General features: G+C 39.5%; 2 protein-coding genes and 1 long non-coding RNA gene across 3 annotated transcripts; 2 read left to right on the forward strand and 1 right to left on the reverse strand.

Annotated features, from left to right (window-relative positions):
- Positions 1-741: 741 nt before the first annotated feature.
- Positions 742-7,454, forward strand: LOC134305452 (m7GpppX diphosphatase-like). The gene is made up of 5 exons (XM_062990157.1): positions 742-747; positions 4,546-4,722; positions 5,962-6,075; positions 6,513-6,623; positions 7,188-7,454. Exons 1-5 carry the CDS (start codon positions 742-744, stop codon positions 7,452-7,454), a joined length of 675 nt encoding a protein of 224 aa, XP_062846227.1.
- Positions 7,455-9,626: 2,172 nt separating this feature from the next.
- On the forward strand, positions 9,627-12,251 carry LOC134305458 (ATP-sensitive inward rectifier potassium channel 1-like). The gene is made up of 2 exons (XM_062990161.1): positions 9,627-9,685; positions 11,000-12,251. Exon 2 carries the CDS (start codon positions 11,002-11,004, stop codon positions 12,157-12,159), a length of 1,158 nt encoding a protein of 385 aa, XP_062846231.1. The 5' UTR covers positions 9,627-9,685; positions 11,000-11,001; the 3' UTR covers positions 12,160-12,251.
- Positions 12,252-13,668: 1,417 nt separating this feature from the next.
- On the reverse strand, positions 13,669-18,496 carry LOC134305463 (uncharacterized). Its single transcript, XR_010008541.1, has 3 exons — positions 18,441-18,496; positions 14,492-14,599; positions 13,669-13,730 (listed from the first exon to the last, which is right to left on the reverse strand). It is a non-coding gene; the product is annotated as an uncharacterized LOC134305463 (long non-coding RNA).
- Positions 18,497-19,854: the final 1,358 nt, after the last annotated feature.

A 19,854-nucleotide genomic window follows, 5' to 3' on the forward strand; every position in this document is an offset into this window, starting at 1 on the left:
GGAAAGGGAACGTCTGCTGTTAGACCAACTACTGCAACAATTAATCACTAATACTGAATCATACTTTTAAACATTTTCATACTGAGAATGTAAATGAAACAGTAAAATCGTAGAATAAAGATCTGAATGTACTTCACTTGGTCCTGGTGTTTTTGTACATTCTACATTTGTATCATTTGTAAATGGTAGCGTAGTTATAACATGGTAGTGTGTGTTGTACTAGAATAAGTGTATTATATGTATCAGTATTGTTGGGATTTTAAACAAAAAAAAATGTTGATATACATTTTGTATAAAGCGAATTATACACTTTGCAGCACCAGTTTAGAGAAGGTCCTTACAGTGGATATAAAATGTTTTCACATCCCTGTTATGATGAAGTTTTTGTAATGTAAAAAATGAAACCTAGATGAATTATTTCAAAATGTTTCCACCTTTAATGTAACCTATAACACACACTCCCAATCTAATATTTTGTTGAAGCACCTTTTCATTAATTGACAGCATTTTGTCTTTTTGGGTAGGAGTTTATCAGCATTGCACATCCTGACATGCAGTCAGGAAGGCAGAAAATAACACAGCTGGATTATTTAAAAGGTGAGGATGAACCATTGGAATTCAGACCAGAAGATCAGTTAAAGCTCTGCAGTCAAAGTCGACCCTCATGCATTGAAGGTGAGGATATTTTTGAATTATAAATACAATATGCACTGAAAAAAATCTGTGTTTTGTATGCAAAACATGCAGGTAAATACACACTTTACTGAGTTGTGGATTAGATTTTAAATTGATGTAATTACCTTTTTTACCCATCAGTCTACACTCAAAGTTTAATTGTGCTGTTGGAGTCTTTTGAAAATCACTGCAAAATTAAGTCTTTTATTCACAAAAATATTCAGAACCTTTGTTCAATACTGTGTAGAAACCTTTTTGGAAACAATTACAGCCGCAATTACAGTGACCCATTACAGAGCCTTGCTTTTAGATTTTGCTTGGTTGCAGAGGAATTCCCAAATCAGATCTTGGTCCAACATGTGTTTGACAGGGTACTAGCTTCTGGGCCATATCCCCCTCACCCCCAGTCCATGAAATAAGCAGTGAAAATCTAGTACTCGCAGATAAAAGCAGTGCTGTTTGTAAGGTTTCCTGTGGCGTTGGGGTTAACCTACCTTGGTCCCCGGCGTCACAGGAATTACAGATCCTCTGGAACAAAGGCCTTAAATTAGAGGCCTCCTAATTAAGGCTGACAACCTGCAGCTGTGCCTGCTTATTTAAGCAGGCACCATGCAGCCACAGGTTGTCATGCCTTTAGCTCTGTTTCGTTTGGTTTGGTTTTTTTCAGTTTGTCAACTTTTTGTTTTCAGTCCACAGCAAGGTGTGGCTGGTGACCTAGCCATCTGGCTCCCCGAACTGCGCGACGGCAATTTCGGGGTGTCCCTTGAGCTAAACAGGTGTGCTCCTTCCCGATCGTGCTGAGGCGCGATCGGTGACATAGCCACCTGATTCCCCGAACGTCGCGACGGCGAGTTTGGCGTATTCTTTGCGCTAAACAGATTGGCTTCTTTCCAGCTGCGGCTGACGACAAAGCCGTCTGATTCCCCGAACTACGCTGCGGCGCGTTTGGGGTGTTCCTTGTGCTATAGGTGTGCTTCTACCCGGTGACAGCAAGGTGCGACTGGTGACAGAGCCACCGGTTTCCCCGGACTACGCTGAGGCGAGTTCGGACTTTTCTCTCGTGTCCTACAGATCGGCTCTATCACCAGCTGTGTTGTGAAATGCATACTGATATATTTCAAATGTTTATTTCTTTTAATGTTGATGATTATAACTGACAACTAATGAAAACCCCAAATTCAGTATCTCAGAAAATTAGAATATTGTGACAAGGTACAATATTGAAGACACCTGGTGCCACACTCTAATCAGCTAATTAACTCAAAACACCTGCAAAGGCCTTTAAATGGTCTCTCAGTCTAGTTCTGTATGCTACACAATCATGGGGAACTGCTGACTTGACAGTTGTCCAAAAGACGACCATTGACACCTTGCACAAGGAGGGCAAGTCACAAAAGGTCATTGCTAAAGAGGCTGGCTGTTCACAGAGCTCTGTGTCCAAGCACATTAATAGAGAGGCGAAGGGAAGGAAAAGATGTGGTAGGAAAAAGTGTACAAGCAATAGGGATAACCGCACCCTGGAGAGGATTGTGAAACAAAACCCATTCAAAAATGTGGGGGAGATTCACAAAGAGTGGACTGCAGCTGGAGTCAGTCCTTCAAGAACCACCACACACAGACGTATGCAAGACATGGGTTTCAGCTGTCGCATTCCTTGTGTCAAGCCACTCTTGAACAAGAGACAGCGTCAGAAGCGTCTCGCCTGGGCTAAAGACAAAAAGGACTGCTGAGTGGTCCCAAGTTATGTTCTCTGATGAAAGTAAATTTTGCATTACCTTTGGAAGAGAAGGAGAGGCACAGAATCCACGTTGCTTGAGGTCCAGTGTAAAGTTTCCACAGTCAGTGATGGTTTGGAGTGCCATGTCATCTGCTGGAATAAGGGACCAAATGCCTTAGCAACAGCCCTGAATGTGTGTTGATAAGAGCATAAGGTGATATTTACCAAAAAACTACATATCTCGTTCTGTAATGAAATGGTTAACTATCATATAATATTGCACAGATAACTGAAGACGAATCAAGTGCCCAAGAATGGTGCCCAATTTATCTAGGCACAATGTTAACCATTTCATTTTCTAATATCAATAAGTTAAATTCAGTTCAGTACTTCATGTGTTCTTAATTTGGAATTCATTCTAATTAAAAGAAAAAGTGTTAACCCCTAGAGCAACAGTTTACAACAATGGAGCGGGGACCCCACATGAGGTCACCTGAGAAGAGATTTTAATTATTTTAACAGCTAAATCTAACCAATTTCATTAAATAATAAAATATGATTAGCATTTTATAAATCTGAATGTCAGGTACATGAGGTTTGATCGTACAGTCTGTTTGTCCACATGTGCTGGATTACAATATGCGCAGTTTATTAATACAATGAATCTATTAAGATCTATTATGATTAACATACAAAATTGTCCATGACTGTGTTTGACATTATAGACTTGAACTGATGAATTTTGTGTAACCAGTAATTACCTGTCCTTTTATGAATGTAACCAAAGGGTGTAAAAACATGATGTTCTATCTATTTCCTCGGCTGCTCCCGTTTAGGGGTTGCAGGCGGACCGTGATCCGCATTATTATTATTATTATTATTTTTTATTATTATTATTATTTTTTTAATTTCTCCCCCTTTAGCGCATCCAATTGTCCAATTAGTATCGTGCTTCCTCTCTGTCTATGCCGAACCCTGCCCTGACAGAGGAGATCGAAGCTAACCCATATCCCCTCCGAAACACTGGCAGCAGCCGGATGCATCTTTGCCATCCACACATTGATGAGTTTGGCGCCACCTAGCGCTGCATGCGGAGAGACACACCCTAAGGGCACCCTCCCTCATCTCTTGTGTAGGCGCCTCTTAATCAGCCGGCAGAGATCGTAATCGCATTCTGACAGAGAGAGACCCAACCCCTCCGGTCTCCAATCCCACCCCCCACCTAAACAACAGGCCAATCTTTGTTCATATAGCCACCCAGCCTTCGACCGGCTGAAGGCAGAGCTGGAATCGAAACGACGCACTTTCGAAATCCAGCTCTGGTTGCAGCGCATGTTTTTACTGCTGCGCCACCTGAGCGGCGTGATCCGCATTATTGATTTGGCACAGTTCTTATGCCGGATGCCTGTTCTGACACAACCCTCCCTATTTATCTGGGCTTGGGACCGGCACTACAATGCACTGGTTTATGCATCCTAGAGGCTTGGTATCTATAGGACAATTCAGTGTCTCCAATTAGCCTGGCTGCATGTTTTTGGACTGTGGGAGGAAACCGGAGCACCCGGAGGAAACCCACGCAGACAGGGGGAGAACATACAAACTTCACACAGAAAGGACACGGACCTTCTTGCTGTGAGGCAACAGTGCTACCCACCATGCCGCCCTGTAAAAACATGATGTTAAAATCCTAAAAAATAAAATATGAAATAATTCTGCTTTTCCTGACACAACCCTCCTATTTGTATCTAATCTTGGGCTTGGAACTGAGAGCGTACTGAAAAATGCACCTCCTAATGACTATTCAGTCATATTTTTAATTCATTACATGAAAACTGACATTTCTGACTCTTTGGTTTTACTTTTAATCAGTATAGCTTATAGCTTATAAAAATCAAAAATCCAGGATATCACATGTAAATTATATGAACATATTACATGTAAATTAAAAACAGCTTGAAACACGTGTAATGAATATAGAATTTGACAGTTTACATTAAATTATGAACAAAAATATTACTTCATGATATCTAATTGCAAGAAAAGCGGTAGAAAGACAGTTGGGTAGTTTTTTTCCGACTCGGACACAGCACTGTGGTATATTGAAAATACGAGGGGTCTCAGCCAACTTGGACCCGGATGTGACGTTTCATAAGGTCGACACGTCACGACTTAACAAGCGGATAGGAATCAAAACCACTGTGATCTGCCCAGCAACAGAGAAGCATGTGAAGAAATACCTGCGCCAGGAGACCTTCCTCATCAACGAAACTGAGGATGATTATCGTTCCATCACTCTTCCTCACATAACCCAACAAAGCTTCAGTGTGCAGGTTGGTCTTCTTCACATTATCACACCTGCTTCTATCATTTCCTCCAAAGTAGTGCATCATGTTGTGTTGTTGGTCAGTGACTACAGGGCGGCACGGTGGCTTAGTGGGTAGCACTGTCGCCTCACAGCAAGAAGGTCCTGGGTTCGATCCCCAGGTGGGGCGGTCTAGGCCTTTCTGTGTGGAGTTTGCATGTTCTCCCCGTGTCTGCGTGGGTTTCCTCCGGGTGCTCCAGTTTCCTCCCACAGTCCAAAGACATGCAAGTGAGGTGAAATGGAGATACAAAACTGTCTGTGTTTGACATTAAACCTGTGAAGTGATGAATCTTGTGTAATGAGTACAGTGATGGCATAGTTACCTTGAAAAAGTAATCTGATTTATGATAATGATTACTCCTTTAAAAAGTAACTTAGTTACTTTATTGATTACTTGATTTTAAAAGTAACTAAGTAAGTTAGATTACAAGTTACTTTATTAGTTACATTCAGCAGCTGCCGACACCCCCCGCCGCCTCAACGTAAAAATGACAACCAGTTTTGCCAATACTCACTTTATTGGAAGTTTTTAACAGTAACAATGTATCTCCTGACATTTAAAGTTGAACTGAAAAACTATTTCCTGAAAAAAATACTTGTTTTTATAAAATATAAAATCTTTAGCTGACACATTCAAAATAGTGCCTGTATTTCCAGCTAGAAAACGCGCATCTCTCTCCTCCCTCCATTGTTTACGTTTGTGTCGTTGCGTGGTATTACACGTGAGTTGTCCTCATGCTGAAAACGTGACTTAATTGTCGCATAGGCCAGACGTCACTCCCCGAGACACAAGAAGAAAGCAAAAATATATCTTTTTACTAAGGAAAATGACAAAAATAGTAACGCACAGTAACTTGGATAAGTAACTTTAATCTGATTACTGGATTGGAAATAGTAACGCGTAAGATTACTTGTTACTGAAAAATGTGGTCAGATTAGAGTAACGCGTTACTGACATCAGTGAATGAGTAACTACCGTTCCTGTCATGAATGTAACCGAAGAGTGTAAAACATGACGTTAAAATCCCAATAAACAAACATACCTGACTACGGATCAGAAGGTTGCTGATTCAAACCCCACCACTGCCAAGTTGCTATCGTTGGGCCAACGAACATGGCCCCGAACCCTACACTGCTCATATTGCATTTGAGCAGAAATGTAAATGTGTTAGACCTGTACTTCATAAGGTGCATTTTTGTTCTGCAGTGGGTTTACAACATTCTGGAAAAGAAAGCTGAAGCTGACAGGATTGTGTTTGAAGATCCAGACCCTCATGTCGGCTTTGTCCTCCTGCCAGATTTTAAATGGGACCAGAAGCAGGTGAGTGAATGCTTTAGCATTTTCTAAGTTGTGACCCTCAGGTGGTGCAGAAGTAAAATACACTAACCCACTTCTGATGAGAGCCAGGGTTCAAAGCTCAGCATTGCTATCGGCCAGTCAGGTGTCTGCAAAGACATAATTGGCTACGTCTGAGGCGTGGAGAGGGGGGTGGGGTCTTAGTGCCAGTCCTGAACCCATATTAAAAGAAGGATTGTGTCAGAAAGGGCATCCAGTGTAAAAACTGTGCTAAATCTGGTATGCAGACTAGAATGATCCGCTGTGGCGAAACCTAAATACGGGAGCAGACGAGAAAGATGTGTTTTCTTAGCTAAATCAAGATATAAGGACAAATACAGCATTCATTTAATATCAGAGTTACAGATTTACTGCTTCATGTAATAATTTGAAATGTTTATTTAATTCTTCTTCTTTTTCAGCTGGATGATTTATATCTGATTGCCATTGTACATCGGCGGGACCTGAAGAGTTTAAGAGATCTTACTCCAGACAATCTTCCTTTATTAAGAAACATCCTTGAAAAGGGGGTGGTAAGTCATTTCATTTCATTTTATGTTTTACCCCAGCTTTATCTTGGTCTGGGTCATGGTGGATCCAGTTTCCCCAGAATCACTGGGTGCAAAGCAGTAACTTACCCCGGATAGGAGGCCAATCCACCCTTGGCTATCTCCCCCTTTTCATACATAGCCAATCATGTTTGTATGTAGATGCCTGGCCATCCGATAGTCTCTCTGGATATTTAAATTCTAAATTCCAGTGATAGTGGGCTAGCGTAATTTAGTGCCTGGAGTGGTAAGTACTAAAGAATACTGACACAAATATTTACCAAGACATAAATTAATAGTGTCAAAAAGTAAACTTGCCATATGTGCAGTGCAAGCCAATTAAATTATGTTACAATACTAATTGTGATCTGTTTAATTAATATGGGGTATTGTCATATTTGGCAAAAAATAAGGCTTTCTGATAAAAATGTATCTGGATTTTCCAAATCTTTCCACAATATTATGAATAGTAGATGGTGAAAGACTAGTTAAGTAAGCGAAGAAAATGTTAAAACTGCTTTTTATTAAAATGCATCACTACTTTCACAGGAAGCCATTGGGAAGAAGTACAATGTTCCCTCGTCTAAGCTGCGGATGTACCTGCACTACCAGCCGTCCTACTACCACATCCATGTGCACTTCACCTCTCTAGATTATGAAGCTCCAGGATGTGGAGTAGAGAGAGCACATCTGCTTACAGATGTTATACAGAACCTGCAGGTCCAACCTGAGTATTACCAAAAACGCACCCTCACCTTCCCCATACGGGCAGATGATGCACTGCTGACCAAGTTCAGAGAAGCAGGAAAGATTTAGCTGCTGTGTGTGTGGGTGTGTGTGTGTGTGTGTGTGTGGAGGGTGAGGGTTTGTTTTTCTAAATCAGACTAGGATTAAAATTTTAACATCCTGACCCCAGTGTTCTTTGGAAATATGAGGACTATACAGAGAAGTCATTCATGCAACAATATGTAGATTTTGTGTGGCACAGTGCAGTGGGTAGCGGGTATGGGTTTGATTCCCCAATCAGGCAGGCAGGGTCCTTTCTGTTTGGGGTTTGCATGATCTCCCTTTGTCTAAAGACATGCAGTCAGGTCAGCTATTTAACTGCCCTAGGTATGAGTGTGTGTCTGCCCTGTGATGGACTGGTGTTTTCTGCCCTTCGCCCAATGAATCAGACCCACCATGACCCAGACCAGGATAAAGCGGTGGCAAAACACAGTGAATGAATGAATGAATGAATAAATTGTCATAATTTCAGAAATCCTGCAGTGTTTAATAGAACATATTTTTTGTACAATAAAGACGCTTTGAGTGGTTTATCATTTTAAATGTAGGTATACAAAGTCTGAATGGCTTCATGATGTGAATTCATTTTGTGGTAAAGCCAAAGCTTTGTGGTTTCTGGGCCTCATACTGAGAGTCGAGAACTCTTCTGAAGAGATTATGTCCAAAACGAATGTTCCAGTATGCCAGTTAAATCAGACTAAAGACTTTGTCCGTTCTCTGAAATTTCTGATCCCCCCCAGTTTTCTCCCCTAATCTAGTCGTGTCCAATTACCTTGATTGCGTCCTCTATACTGATTCGACCCTTCACCGCTGACTGAGGACGCCTCTCAACTGACATACGCCCCCTCTGGCACGTACAGTCAGTACAGACTGCATTTTTCACCTGCACGAGTCGAGTTCATACACCGACGGGCACTGTGTACGGAGGGCCACACCCCCATGAGCGTTATTCCTCAGCCCTGTGCAGGCACCATCAGTCAGCCAGCACGGGCCGCAGTTGCACCAGTTATGAGGACCTATGATCCGACTTTTTTTTTTACCCCTAACCCTGAACAACAGCCAATCGTTGTTCATGCAGCCGCCCAGCCCAGTCGGAAAGGCAGAGCTGAGATTCGATACGATGTAGTCGAAACCCCAACTCTGGTGTGCTAGTGTATTTAACTGTACTTAAAGTTCTGTCAGATTTTACCACATGATCCAGTGTATATCATGAAAAAGCTGATCAGGTGTGGAATCTACTTATACCAAAAGTTGGCCATGACCTTTACCTGCAGACTTTCTAAACCCACTTATGTTTCAACACCATGGGACTTCAATCCAGATTAGCAGCAACACTGTCTCCAACTTCAGCACACAAACTTAAACTCCTTTTAAATGTATTGTTTAGAAATAGGCATACCATTTGTTTCAGTTCTCTCAAATACACTGATGTACTTTTTGCATAATGGGTAACACTGTGTATCTCCAGCACAAATGCATGTTCCCCTTAGAAAAAAGGTTCTGTTGTGTATGTAGTTTATAATCGTAAAAAATAAGCAAGATTTATTGGAGATTAGTGCTAACTGCTGATCAGGTAGCAGCTAGGATAATTAATGTTAGTTTTTAATTACTGCTTGGTGACTTAAAAGTTTTGAATATAGTTCAGCTTATTTAATATATAAATGTCTAAGTATTCAAGCTGTTGTATTGAAGTGTAGATACATAAAGTGTTAGTTAACTACAATAATGTAAATTCCATGAGGGCTGTTGTAACATGGGGGCAGGAAATAAAAGGAATTGTGTTTGAAGAAATGCTTTTCATTTTGTGGCCCCATGTGAAGCTTTACTAAAACCAAGCAGTGGGGAGTTGGGAGGTTTTTTCTTCAGATGGGGTACACTTTTTCCCAAATTCCACTGTTGCACTGACCGTTGGGGGACCATGTGTGAAATGAAAAGCAGTGTAATATTGTTAAGACGTTTATCTGAATGTTCTTACTAACTAAAACCTTTTATGCTGAATATGAGTGTAAAAAAAATCAACCACTTGTTACTTTCTTTGTGTAATGAGTGGCATGTGCCTGGGATTAGGGCATTTCACTGAGGATTATTTTTTATCAACACTCCGGTGGTTGTTTGCTTGGAGGGGAAATGAAACTGCTGAATTTTATGAAACCTGACTGTAGTCCTATTAATATTTTGGGAAGTAATATAATTAAATGAGAGCTGATGAAGACTGAGTTCCAGTCTGAGAAGATCTGCTGATAACTTCTGTCTGAGTGAAGGTAAGATTACATTTTTATTCATTTATTCTTATATCTTGCTAATAGGGCAAGCATGAACTAAATATGTACCAAATTAAAAAGTGAATAGGGGAAAACTAGAAATAAAAACCTTTTATTTATTGTTAATTTCATAGAGGAAGTACAAATGGATAGTTAATGTATAGCTTACATATACACTGATCAGCCGTAACATTAAAACCACCTCTTTGTTTCTACACTCACTGTACATTTTATCAGCTCCGCTTACCATATAGAAGCACTTTGAAGTTCTACAATTACTGACTGTAGTCCATCTGTTTCTCTACATACCTTTTTAGACTGATTTCACCCTGTTCTTCAATGGTCAGGACCTCCACGGGACCGCCACAGAGCAGGTATTATTTGGGTGGTGGATCATTCCCAGCACTGCAGTGACACTGACATGGTGGTGGTGTGTTAGTGTGTGTTGTGCTGGTATGAGTGGATCAGACACAGCAGCGCTGCTGGAGTTTTTAAATACTGTGTCCACTCTATTAGACACTCCTACCTAGTTGGTCCACCTTGTAGATGTAAAGTCAGAGACGATCGCTCATCTATTGCTGATGTTTGAGTTGGTCATCTTCTAGGCCTTCATCAGAGGTCACAGCACGCTGCCCATGGGGCGCTGTTGGCTGGATGTTTTTGGTTGGTGGACTATTCTCTGTCCAGCAGGGACAGTGAGGTGTTTAAAAACTCCATCAGCGCTGCTGTGTATTTTCCACTCATACCAGCACAACACACACTAACACACCACCACCATGTCAGTGTCATTGCAGTGCTGAGAATATCCCACCACCCAAATAATCCTGAGGTCCTGGGAGAGTCCTGACCATTGAAGAACAGGGTGAAAGCAGGCTAAAAAGTATGTAGAGAAACAGATGGACTAGAAAGTGCTTCTTAATGGTAAGTGGAGCTGATAAAATGGACAATATGTGTAGAAACAAGGAGGTGGTTTTAATATTATGGCTGATTGGTGTACATATTCGGCTAGATAAAGTACGGACTTATACTCATAGTTTATTAAAGAAACATGCTGATATTTTATTTTAGACAAGTAGTGTGCATGTATAAAATAAAATATAAGTTGGTGGAGGTTATTGCTGCAAAATAAGTGAGTACAAAGGGTTCAAATGTTTCCAGCCTTTGCACTGTAAGATTAATCAATGGCATTTTCAAAGGGCTCTAAAACTTATACAGAAATGAAATACACCTGCAAATACAGAGATGAAATGAGCTAAATTAGGTCTGTTTAGTTGACCTCTCTGACCATTGACTAATCTGTTAAATACATTTCAGGTATGTTGAAGTTCATCCGGAAGCCGATTCAGGATCACTTAACAGAACGAAGGATTCGCAAGAGGCGGCTCGTGACCAAAGACGGCCACTGCAACATAGAATATGACAATGTTACGTATCAGAACTATTTAGTGTACCTGAAAGACTTTTGGACCACCTTTGTTGAATTTCCATGGCGGTTTGTTATACTTTTTTTCATCACTGCTTTTACGGGAAGCTGGTTCATCTTTGGCCTGCTGTGGTACTCGATTGCCAAAAGCAATGGAGACCTTGACGTTGGGGGTACTCCTAATGGCCATTTAAAGTGCGTAGAAAATATCAACAGTCTCACAAGCGCCTTTCTTTACTCTTTAGAAACGCAAACAACAATTGGATATGGTGGACGAGCCTTAACAGGGAACTGTGCCAAAACAGTAGTCCTTCTCATCATCCAATCTCTAATGGGTACCATCATAAACTGCTTCATGTGTGGCCTGATTTTGGCCAAATTGTCCCTCCCTAAAAAGCGAGCAAAGACTGTTACCTTTAGCGACACTGCAGTGATCAGTTTGAAAAATGAAAAGCTCTGCCTGCAGATCCGGGTTGCCAACCTCCGGAAGACGCTGCTTATCAGGAGCCATATTTATGGCAAGTTCGTGAGGACTAGCATCCCTCCCGACGGAGAGCCCGTCATCCTGGACCAAGTAAATGTTGAATTCCAAGTAGATGCAGGCAAGGACAACCTCTTCTTTGTCAGTCCCCTCACTCTCTACCATGTGATTGACAGTTCAAGCCCCTTTTCGGAGATGGCTGCCGACACACTGCAGAAGCAGGACTTTGAGCTGGTGGTCTTCCTGGATGGCATGGCTGAGTCCACCAGCTCGTCTTGCCAGGTCCGCACCTCCTTCATCCCGCGTGAGATCCAGTGGGGATACAGCTTCCTGCCGGTTATTTCGCGAACCAGGGGTGGCAAATACTTTGTTGATTTCTCCAACGTTTCGAAGACTGTTGCAGTGAGCACACCACACTGTTTTAGTTGCTTTAAAGATCCTGTACTTCACAAGCATGCCCAGCATGGCATTGACAATCCAGGATTTGAGGTGATTACCATTAAAGATTTTGGGGACAAAGATAATTATTGCTGCCTTAGCAGCTCAGTGCAGGACAACCAACACTTTTAAATGTTTCTTTAACAGGAATCTGCCGTTGCCTGTGTGCAGCCTGATACAGCAAGGTTAGAATATTGTGGCTAAATATTTTATGGTGATTTATTGCATACTTTTAGTAAAGAAGACTTGTTTTAGATTAGGTTCTACTTTTAGTTTTTGAGTTTAGGTATATTAATGTTTGATTACTCACCTCCTTACTGTACCTTTTATTATGAACAGTTTCCAATAGTCAGTCTTTCCTGTTTCCTGCGTCTTCCAAGCACTTATCAGATACATTTTATTGTGTGAATACATTTTGTTCCACGTGTTCCTACTTTAAAGGACAGCCTAGATTTGAGTAGATCAAATTAAGACAGTAGTGGATTTACAGTTAGAACTGTAAGAAGCTATGGAAAAGGGTTCTGCTGAATATCCGAGTGTAATTATCACTGTATATGTAAGGGGTGGCCTTGGGGCTAGGCAGACTCCAGCCACTAGGGGCCAACAGCGAGCTGGCAATCAGGCCTAATACACAACACCTGTGCACACTGCACAGGCCTATAAAAAGACAGAGAGGCAATCAGACATCGCTGGGTTTTTGTCTCATGTGAGTAAACACACACAGCTGATAACCTGGGTAGAGGACGGAAGTTTCTCGCGCTCTCTCTCTTGCAAAAGAAAAGAAAGTACAAAAGTTAAAGTAAAAAAAGAAAGAAAAGTAACGATAAAGATAAAGAAAAAGAAAAAAGTAAAGTAAAGAAAAGAAAGTAAAGTAAAGAAAAGAAAGAACAAAAAAAAAGAAAAGTAAAGATAAAGAAAAAGACCGGTCAGAGACACCCTACTGGCCGGATGTGGCCCGGGGGCCGTGCAACTCCCAGGTGTGGTTTAAAGGATAATGGGACAAGATTTACACAAGGTGGTAACATTTTTGAGCACCTGTAGTACTAGGAAAATGTGCTTAGAGGTTTGTAACACAGTTTACATGTAGATACACTTTTTAGGGTCTATTTTTTTGGAGTTCATTATGTGAATTGATCATTAGAGTCACTGACTGGAGTCACACTAAATTGTTATGTCACAGTATCTGAAGTATATCGATTTATCTGCTTTGTGTATTTCCTTTTTCAGTAGCAGTACATCACTGCTTTTGTCCCAGTGGTGTAAAGAATGCAACACATCAACAATTTTTAATATATTTAACATATATAGTTATGTTATTCAAACTTCAAAATTCTTTTCTTCCCTACTTGGCAGTATGTTTTTGACCCAGCAGAAAGTCATATTTTTTAGAAAACCCCTCATAATCTAATGAAAAAAGTAAAAAGCTTTTTAAACATGAAAGTGTCTGGTAATTTAATTTAAAAAAGTAGCAGAAATTCTTAAAATTCAAGATTGTCATAATTGTCACTGTCATAAAATAATTAAATATTGTTATTTGGGTTTACAGTAATACCACACCAATGTGATTCACTTTCAGAACATCTTTATTTCACAAATTTGATTTATATTAAAGCAACAACTCAAACAAACAAAGGTTGAACTTGCAGCATGAGTCCCATTTTAATGGAAAGTGTTAAAGTTCAGGCCAGTCCTTGGATTAGCAGCTGAGGACATAAAATCAATTACAAATGTTAATGTCAACACAGGCTCACATGCATCCATTAAAAAACAAAAGTATTCAATTATGTTTAATAGGGATGTAACGATGCACCACAAGAATAGGTTATTCATTTAAGATTAATCAGTATTCACTTTAAACAGCAGAGGGCACTGACGCTATTCACCTCGCCTGGTTGACGGCACTTCACAAAGTTGCCAGGTCCCCGACCAAATTTTCCAGCCAAATTTATTTATGTGAGGACACTTTCTTTATTTGTATCATTCACGTATTTATATCATGATGGATTTGTTTTACAATTTCATTTCAGTTTTTTTTACACAATAAGCATAGTTCGGCATAGTTTGTACCTACTTCAGAAATAAAAGGACATTCATTATTTAGATAAATAAAAGATAAGCACAAATACAGTATTTTATTTAATTTTTTTAAAGAGAAATAATAAAAAGAAACTTTGTCATAATTTGTCTTCAATTTCATTTTGTTTAAAAAAAATTGGGAAAAAAATCACATTGTGAACCCAGTATCGTGAATCGTATCGCATCGTGTGTAGAATGCATTGTTACATCCCTAATGTTTAACATTTTACACTTTTAAATATTACACTGATTGCCACATCCCAGATAGAAAATAAAACCCATAAATAATTCAAGTTAACAATGTTAGGCAGCTCATCTGCTATGGTCGTTTTTTAAAGGTCTGGCAAAATTACAAAAGAAAAAAAATAACAAAAAGAAAGCATAAAACCTTTAGCTTGTGGTTTGGCGGGATTGGCCATACTGGGGTCTTGTCCACAAGTTTCATGAGGACACATTTTGTTTGAAGTGCCACAGTTGGCACAAGGTGCAGCAGAACCTGTAAGAGAAAAGTCGTTATAGGCTAATTCGTTTGCTCATGAGGAACTGTCAGGTTCTTGGCAAGTAATGAGGAACAGTAAAAACAAACAAACAAACATACTTGGGGTGTGTGTTGCATTCATTCCCACAACATGGGTGACTTGCAAATGTTTAAAGGTACAATTGATGCTAGGACATATATTGGGATTTTAGAGAGATATATCCTGGCATCAAGGCAACATCTTTCCTTTCCTGGAGGTCAGTGGTTATTTAAGCAAGACATACCAGGCCTCATTCTGCATATCCTACAATAGTTTGGCTTTGTAGTCACAGAATGCATCATAAAAAAGAGAATCAGTCAATGATCACCATGGAGCAGAAATTCTACTTGCAAAAATTTAACAATTAGTGTCCTCAGTTCTTAGACCATTAAATAATGTAATTAATAGGAAATGTGATGGAACACAATGCTAAGTGCCATAATTCCAACAGGAGAAAGTTGAAGACAAATAGATTAAGAGCAAATAGGATAAAAAGGGATAGATATTATTACTAGCCCTAATTGCCCTGTCCCAACTTTTTTAAAAATATGTTGCAGACCTGACATGCAGGAGTGGATGGATATTAACAAATGAAATGAGGTTCACCAAACAAAACATGAAATATCTCAGGTTTACACTGGGTGTGTTCGAAAACCTGGGGAGCTGCCTTGCTGTCTTACTGTCGACATAGGCAGCTGCCTAAGTAGAGGGGATTCTAATAAGTCATCGACTCATAAGGCATCGAAAACCTGGGGAGCTGCCTTGCTGTCTTACTGTCGACTGCTCAGTAGAGGGGATTCTAATAAGTCATCGACTCATAAGGCATCAAAAACCTGGGGAGCTGCCTTGCTGTCTTACTGTCGACATAAGCAGCTGCCTAAGAGAGGATTCTAATAAGTCATTACATCTCCCTCCGTGTACCAAAAATGGTTCAACTGTCCCTGAACTTGCAAATATATACACTTGTACATGTTTATACAAATTAAAAATCAATGATAATTTATTAACGTTTGAAAATAAGTCCGTTCTTTGCTTTGCATCGTCCGCCGTATTTTTCTATGAGAAAAGTGCCTCTTTGAATGCTGGGATTGTCTCCACTGCTAAGGCAGCATCGGATCCTCACTCGTTCTTGAGTCAAAATAGCGTTGAAATTTTAAGATACAGTAGTGTTCAAAAAAATAGCAGTGATTTTAAAAAAGTGAATAAAGCACAAAATCATTATAATAACTTTTATTTCCATAAATGCAAATGCACTGAAAATACTACACTTTTAATTCTAAATCAAACCAGTTTGTGTTAATCCTTTACAGAAAGTTAAGAAAAATGAATATTAGGCTGTTCAAAATAATAGCAGTGCCAGCATTGTTCTTTAAAAACTCAAAAAATGTATCTATAACATGAAAAAATGTTTGAGGTTTCACTTTACTTTAAATTACTGAACTAATATTTAGTGGCATAACAATTGTTTCTGAGATCTGTGTTGCATGGAGTCGACCAACTTCTGGCACCTCTGAACACGTATTCCAGTCCAGGATGATTAGACTACATTCCACAGTTCTTCTGCAATTTTGGGTTTTGCCTCAAAAAAACGCGTTTCAGATTTCAGCCCACAAGTTCTCTATGGGATTGAAGTCAGGGGATTGGGCTGGCCACTCTATTACCTCAATCTTGTTTGTCTGTAACCAAGATGTTTTGGGTCATTGTCATGTTAAAACACCCATTTTAAGGGCATTTCTTCTTCGACATAGGGCAACATGATCTCCTCAAGTATTCTGATATATTTAAACTGATCCGTGATCCCTCGTATGTGATAAATAGACATAACACCATGGTATGAGAAACATCCCCATATCATAGTTTTGTACCACCATGCTTTACTGTCTTCACAGTGTACTTTGGCTCGAATTCATTGCTCGAGGGTCATCTGACATACTGTCTATGGCCACTTGACCCAAAAAGAACAATTTTGCTTTCACCAGTCCACAAAATGTTGAGCCATTTCTCTTTGGACCAGTCAATGTGTTCTTCGCAAATGTTAACCCATTCAGGACATGTCTTTTTCTTAACAACGGGACTTTGCAAGGAGTTCTTGCTGGTAAATTGGCTTCACTTAATCATCTTCTGTACTCACTGGTAACTTCAGATGTTCCTTGATCTTTCTGGAGGTGATCACTGGCTGAACCTTTGCCATTCTGGCTATTCTTTGATCCATTCAAACAGTAGTTCCATGCTTCCTTCTGCGTCTTTCAGGTTTTGGTTGTCACTTTAAGGCATTTGAGATCATTTTAGCTTATCAGCCTATCATTTGCTGCACTTCTCTGTATGTTTTTTCCCTCTAAAATCAACTTTTTAATCAAAGTACGCTGTTCATCAGAACAATGTCTGGAACAACCCATTTTACCCAGTATTTCAGAAGAAAATGCGCTGTGACCAACCTGTGCAACATTTGCCACCCTCCTACCTTAAATAAGGGCCAAAATTGACACCCATTCTTCTGCAGAATGAATGACTTCACCAATTGAACTCCTCACTGCTATTATTTTGAACAACCCCCTTTCAATCAATGCTTCGATTACTCAGAATGAACGGCATGCATGTCCTAATTGTTGGGTTTGTTTTGTTTTCAATACTCTACTACACTTTCAAGTAAATTTTTTGCTATGTAGAAATAGCATTTCTACTAAAAACTTTGATTTATCAAGTTAATGGTGTTGGACTGCTATTTTTTTGAACACCACTGTACCTTACTAGGATTTCGGACAGCCTTACGTAAAATGCTGTTTATGTAGAGAGCTCCCTAGGTTTTTGAACACACCCACTGTCTGCTATGAAATTATAGTAAAAGTCAATGTAAGATACTGATACATCTCCCTCATTTGCTTTACTGGTAGATGGCCTAATCCAGGATAAAAGAGAGCTGCTACCCGTAGTTCCTTTTCTCTCTGTTTTTGTAACCTTTCTTTTGTTGGCATTATGCTGCAAAATTTGTAAATGAGATAAATCAATGTTGTGCATAATAATCAAGAGTGACTTACTGAATCTCCATAAAGGGGAGAACACAGTATACATCATTTTACTGTTTTCTGACAGAGTTGAAACATTAAACCAAATATACCTCACCAGACTGTCATGTAGCTCAACTTAAGACCTACCTTTGATTTCAAATCAGAAACCCACTTTGGGTAGTTAATGTTAACAATGGGCCTATTATTATGCCAATAAAATCAAATAGACATCTAAATAAAATTTTTCCATTTATTCATAATTTTTTGTATGCTGTTCTATATCATAGAGCATTATATTTAGCCTTCTACATATATTAGTTTGTAATGTTAATTACCTAGCAAAATTATTCCTCATTTGTAAACTGTTGAAGTATAAATGCTTGCATGAAAATAACTCCTTGACTAAAGGTGGCTTTTCCTACTCAGCGTTTGGGCCAGGATGCTGTAATTATAAAATATTGTATGTTTGTATCTATTTTCAACACTTTACTGTGAGAGCTACTTGACATTCTCCTGCACAATGTTTGTGCTCATGCTTTTTTTTCTTCAGGCTTTCACATCAAAATAAGTAAGATTTTAAATGAAACAAAACCAGTGAACTTGTCTAATTTGTAAAACAGTAAAACTGTCTTTAAATTCTTTGTCTGTCTGTCTGTCTGCTGCAGTTTGTCCCCCTCCCCCTTCATTAAACATGACAAACATCAGTAAACAGCTGGACGAGGCTTTGAAATCACGTATTTCATGACTCATGAGTACAAAACGTGTAGGCCATGCGTTATGCATGGATGCCCTTTGTATGAAACACTGTCATTACCTGTCTGTCTGATGCTGCGGGTCAGAGGAGAAGTGTGTAGCAGCGGTTTGGCCTGGCACTCAGCACTGCATGAGTGCTAACCGGAGGAGGAGGAGGAAGGGGCAAGACGGGAGCTTGTGCGCGCCGCGGATCAGATCGGGGCAGAATTCTCACAAGAACTCAAATAAATGCCCGTCAGATATCAAAGCACTTTTGGGGGGAATTGATGACAGAGAGGGTCATTTTTATTTTTAAATATTGATGAATGTAGAAAAAAACTGGGCTCCAGCAGAAAGGGCACTTTTCTCATCCATGGCAAAAGGGCAGGTGCTTGAGCACCACTAGGGGTCTATCTGTGCACGTGCCTGCTGTTAGAGCAACAACATCAGGGTCGGAATCCCACATCAGGTCACCTGAGAAGAGATTTTAACTGGTTACACTGGGTTGTAGGCAGCTAAATCTAACTTATAAAATTACAAAAACATTAATTAAAAATTTTGTTTAGCATTTCCTGTGTACATCCTACAACAGTGTGGCTTCATGGTCAGTTCTGTTTTCTAGCAAATCATTTGGATTTAATTGCCAGAACGAAGTATGTTTTGCTCTTTGGTAAATGGAAACATCAATTATTGCTGTAAAACTTTTAACCACCTTGTGTCTATATACACTCAAACTGAAAACACTTTAGTGAAGGATCTTGCTAGTAGTGGTGTGCGATACTGCAAAATTTGGTATCGATCCGATACCAAGTAAATACAGGGCCAGTATCGCAGATACCGATACCAATACTTTTTACTTATAAAGCAGCTTATTTACTTTCATGTAGGGAGGAGCAGTGTGTCATGAGGTGAATGTATCATCAATATGCTTTGACGACTGAATAATTTTGTGTTAGTTAATTATTTAACTAATTATTTAGTTAATTTTAACTGGTTACACTGGGTTGTAGGCAGCTAAATCTAACTTATGAAATTCTAAAAAAAAAAGCATTAATTAAAAATTGTCATAACAATGTGTGGTACATGAAATTTTATATTTAAGTCTGTTTGATATGATCATTTAATTCTATTTTTTTTAAACGGCATGCTTTTGTAATAAAATGTGTGCACTGTATTAATAAACTTAATTTATACAGATAATCCTGTGTTATTTTCTTTATTTTGCTGCTCTGGTCAGAATGCTCTGGTCTGCTGAGCAGGAACCGAGCCCTAACCTCTGCTGCCAGACCGACTTCCACACTCCAAACCCCCACGTCTATGTCCCTCTATGTCTCTTCACAAGGGAAACCTTCTCTCAAGAGTTGCTGTAAAGCTGGAATCATTTTATTAATATAATTGCTGTGAAGAGTGAAGACACACGGAATTCTGTTGACAATTAAAGCATTTCTGTTTGGCCCTAGTTTCTACATTGTTCAAAGAAAAAGACAAGGTACAAA

The sequence above is a fragment of the Trichomycterus rosablanca genome, unplaced genomic scaffold (assembly GCF_030014385.1).
Source record: "Trichomycterus rosablanca isolate fTriRos1 unplaced genomic scaffold, fTriRos1.hap1 scaffold_139, whole genome shotgun sequence".
Taxonomy (NCBI): Eukaryota; Metazoa; Chordata; class Actinopteri; order Siluriformes; family Trichomycteridae; genus Trichomycterus; species Trichomycterus rosablanca.

Bases quoted from the DNA above. Each gene is read 5' to 3' on its own strand.
- LOC134305458 (XM_062990161.1), top strand. From the start codon at position 11,002: ATGTTGAAGTTCATCCGGAAGCCGATTCAGGATCACTTAACAGAACGA.
- LOC134305452 (XM_062990157.1), top strand. The intron at 4,723-5,961 runs GTTGGTCTTCTT...TTTGTTCTGCAG, and splicing joins AACAAAGCTTCAGTGTGCAG to TGGGTTTACAACATTCTGGA. The intron at 6,624-7,187 runs GTAAGTCATTTC...CTACTTTCACAG, and splicing joins ACATCCTTGAAAAGGGGGTG to GAAGCCATTGGGAAGAAGTA.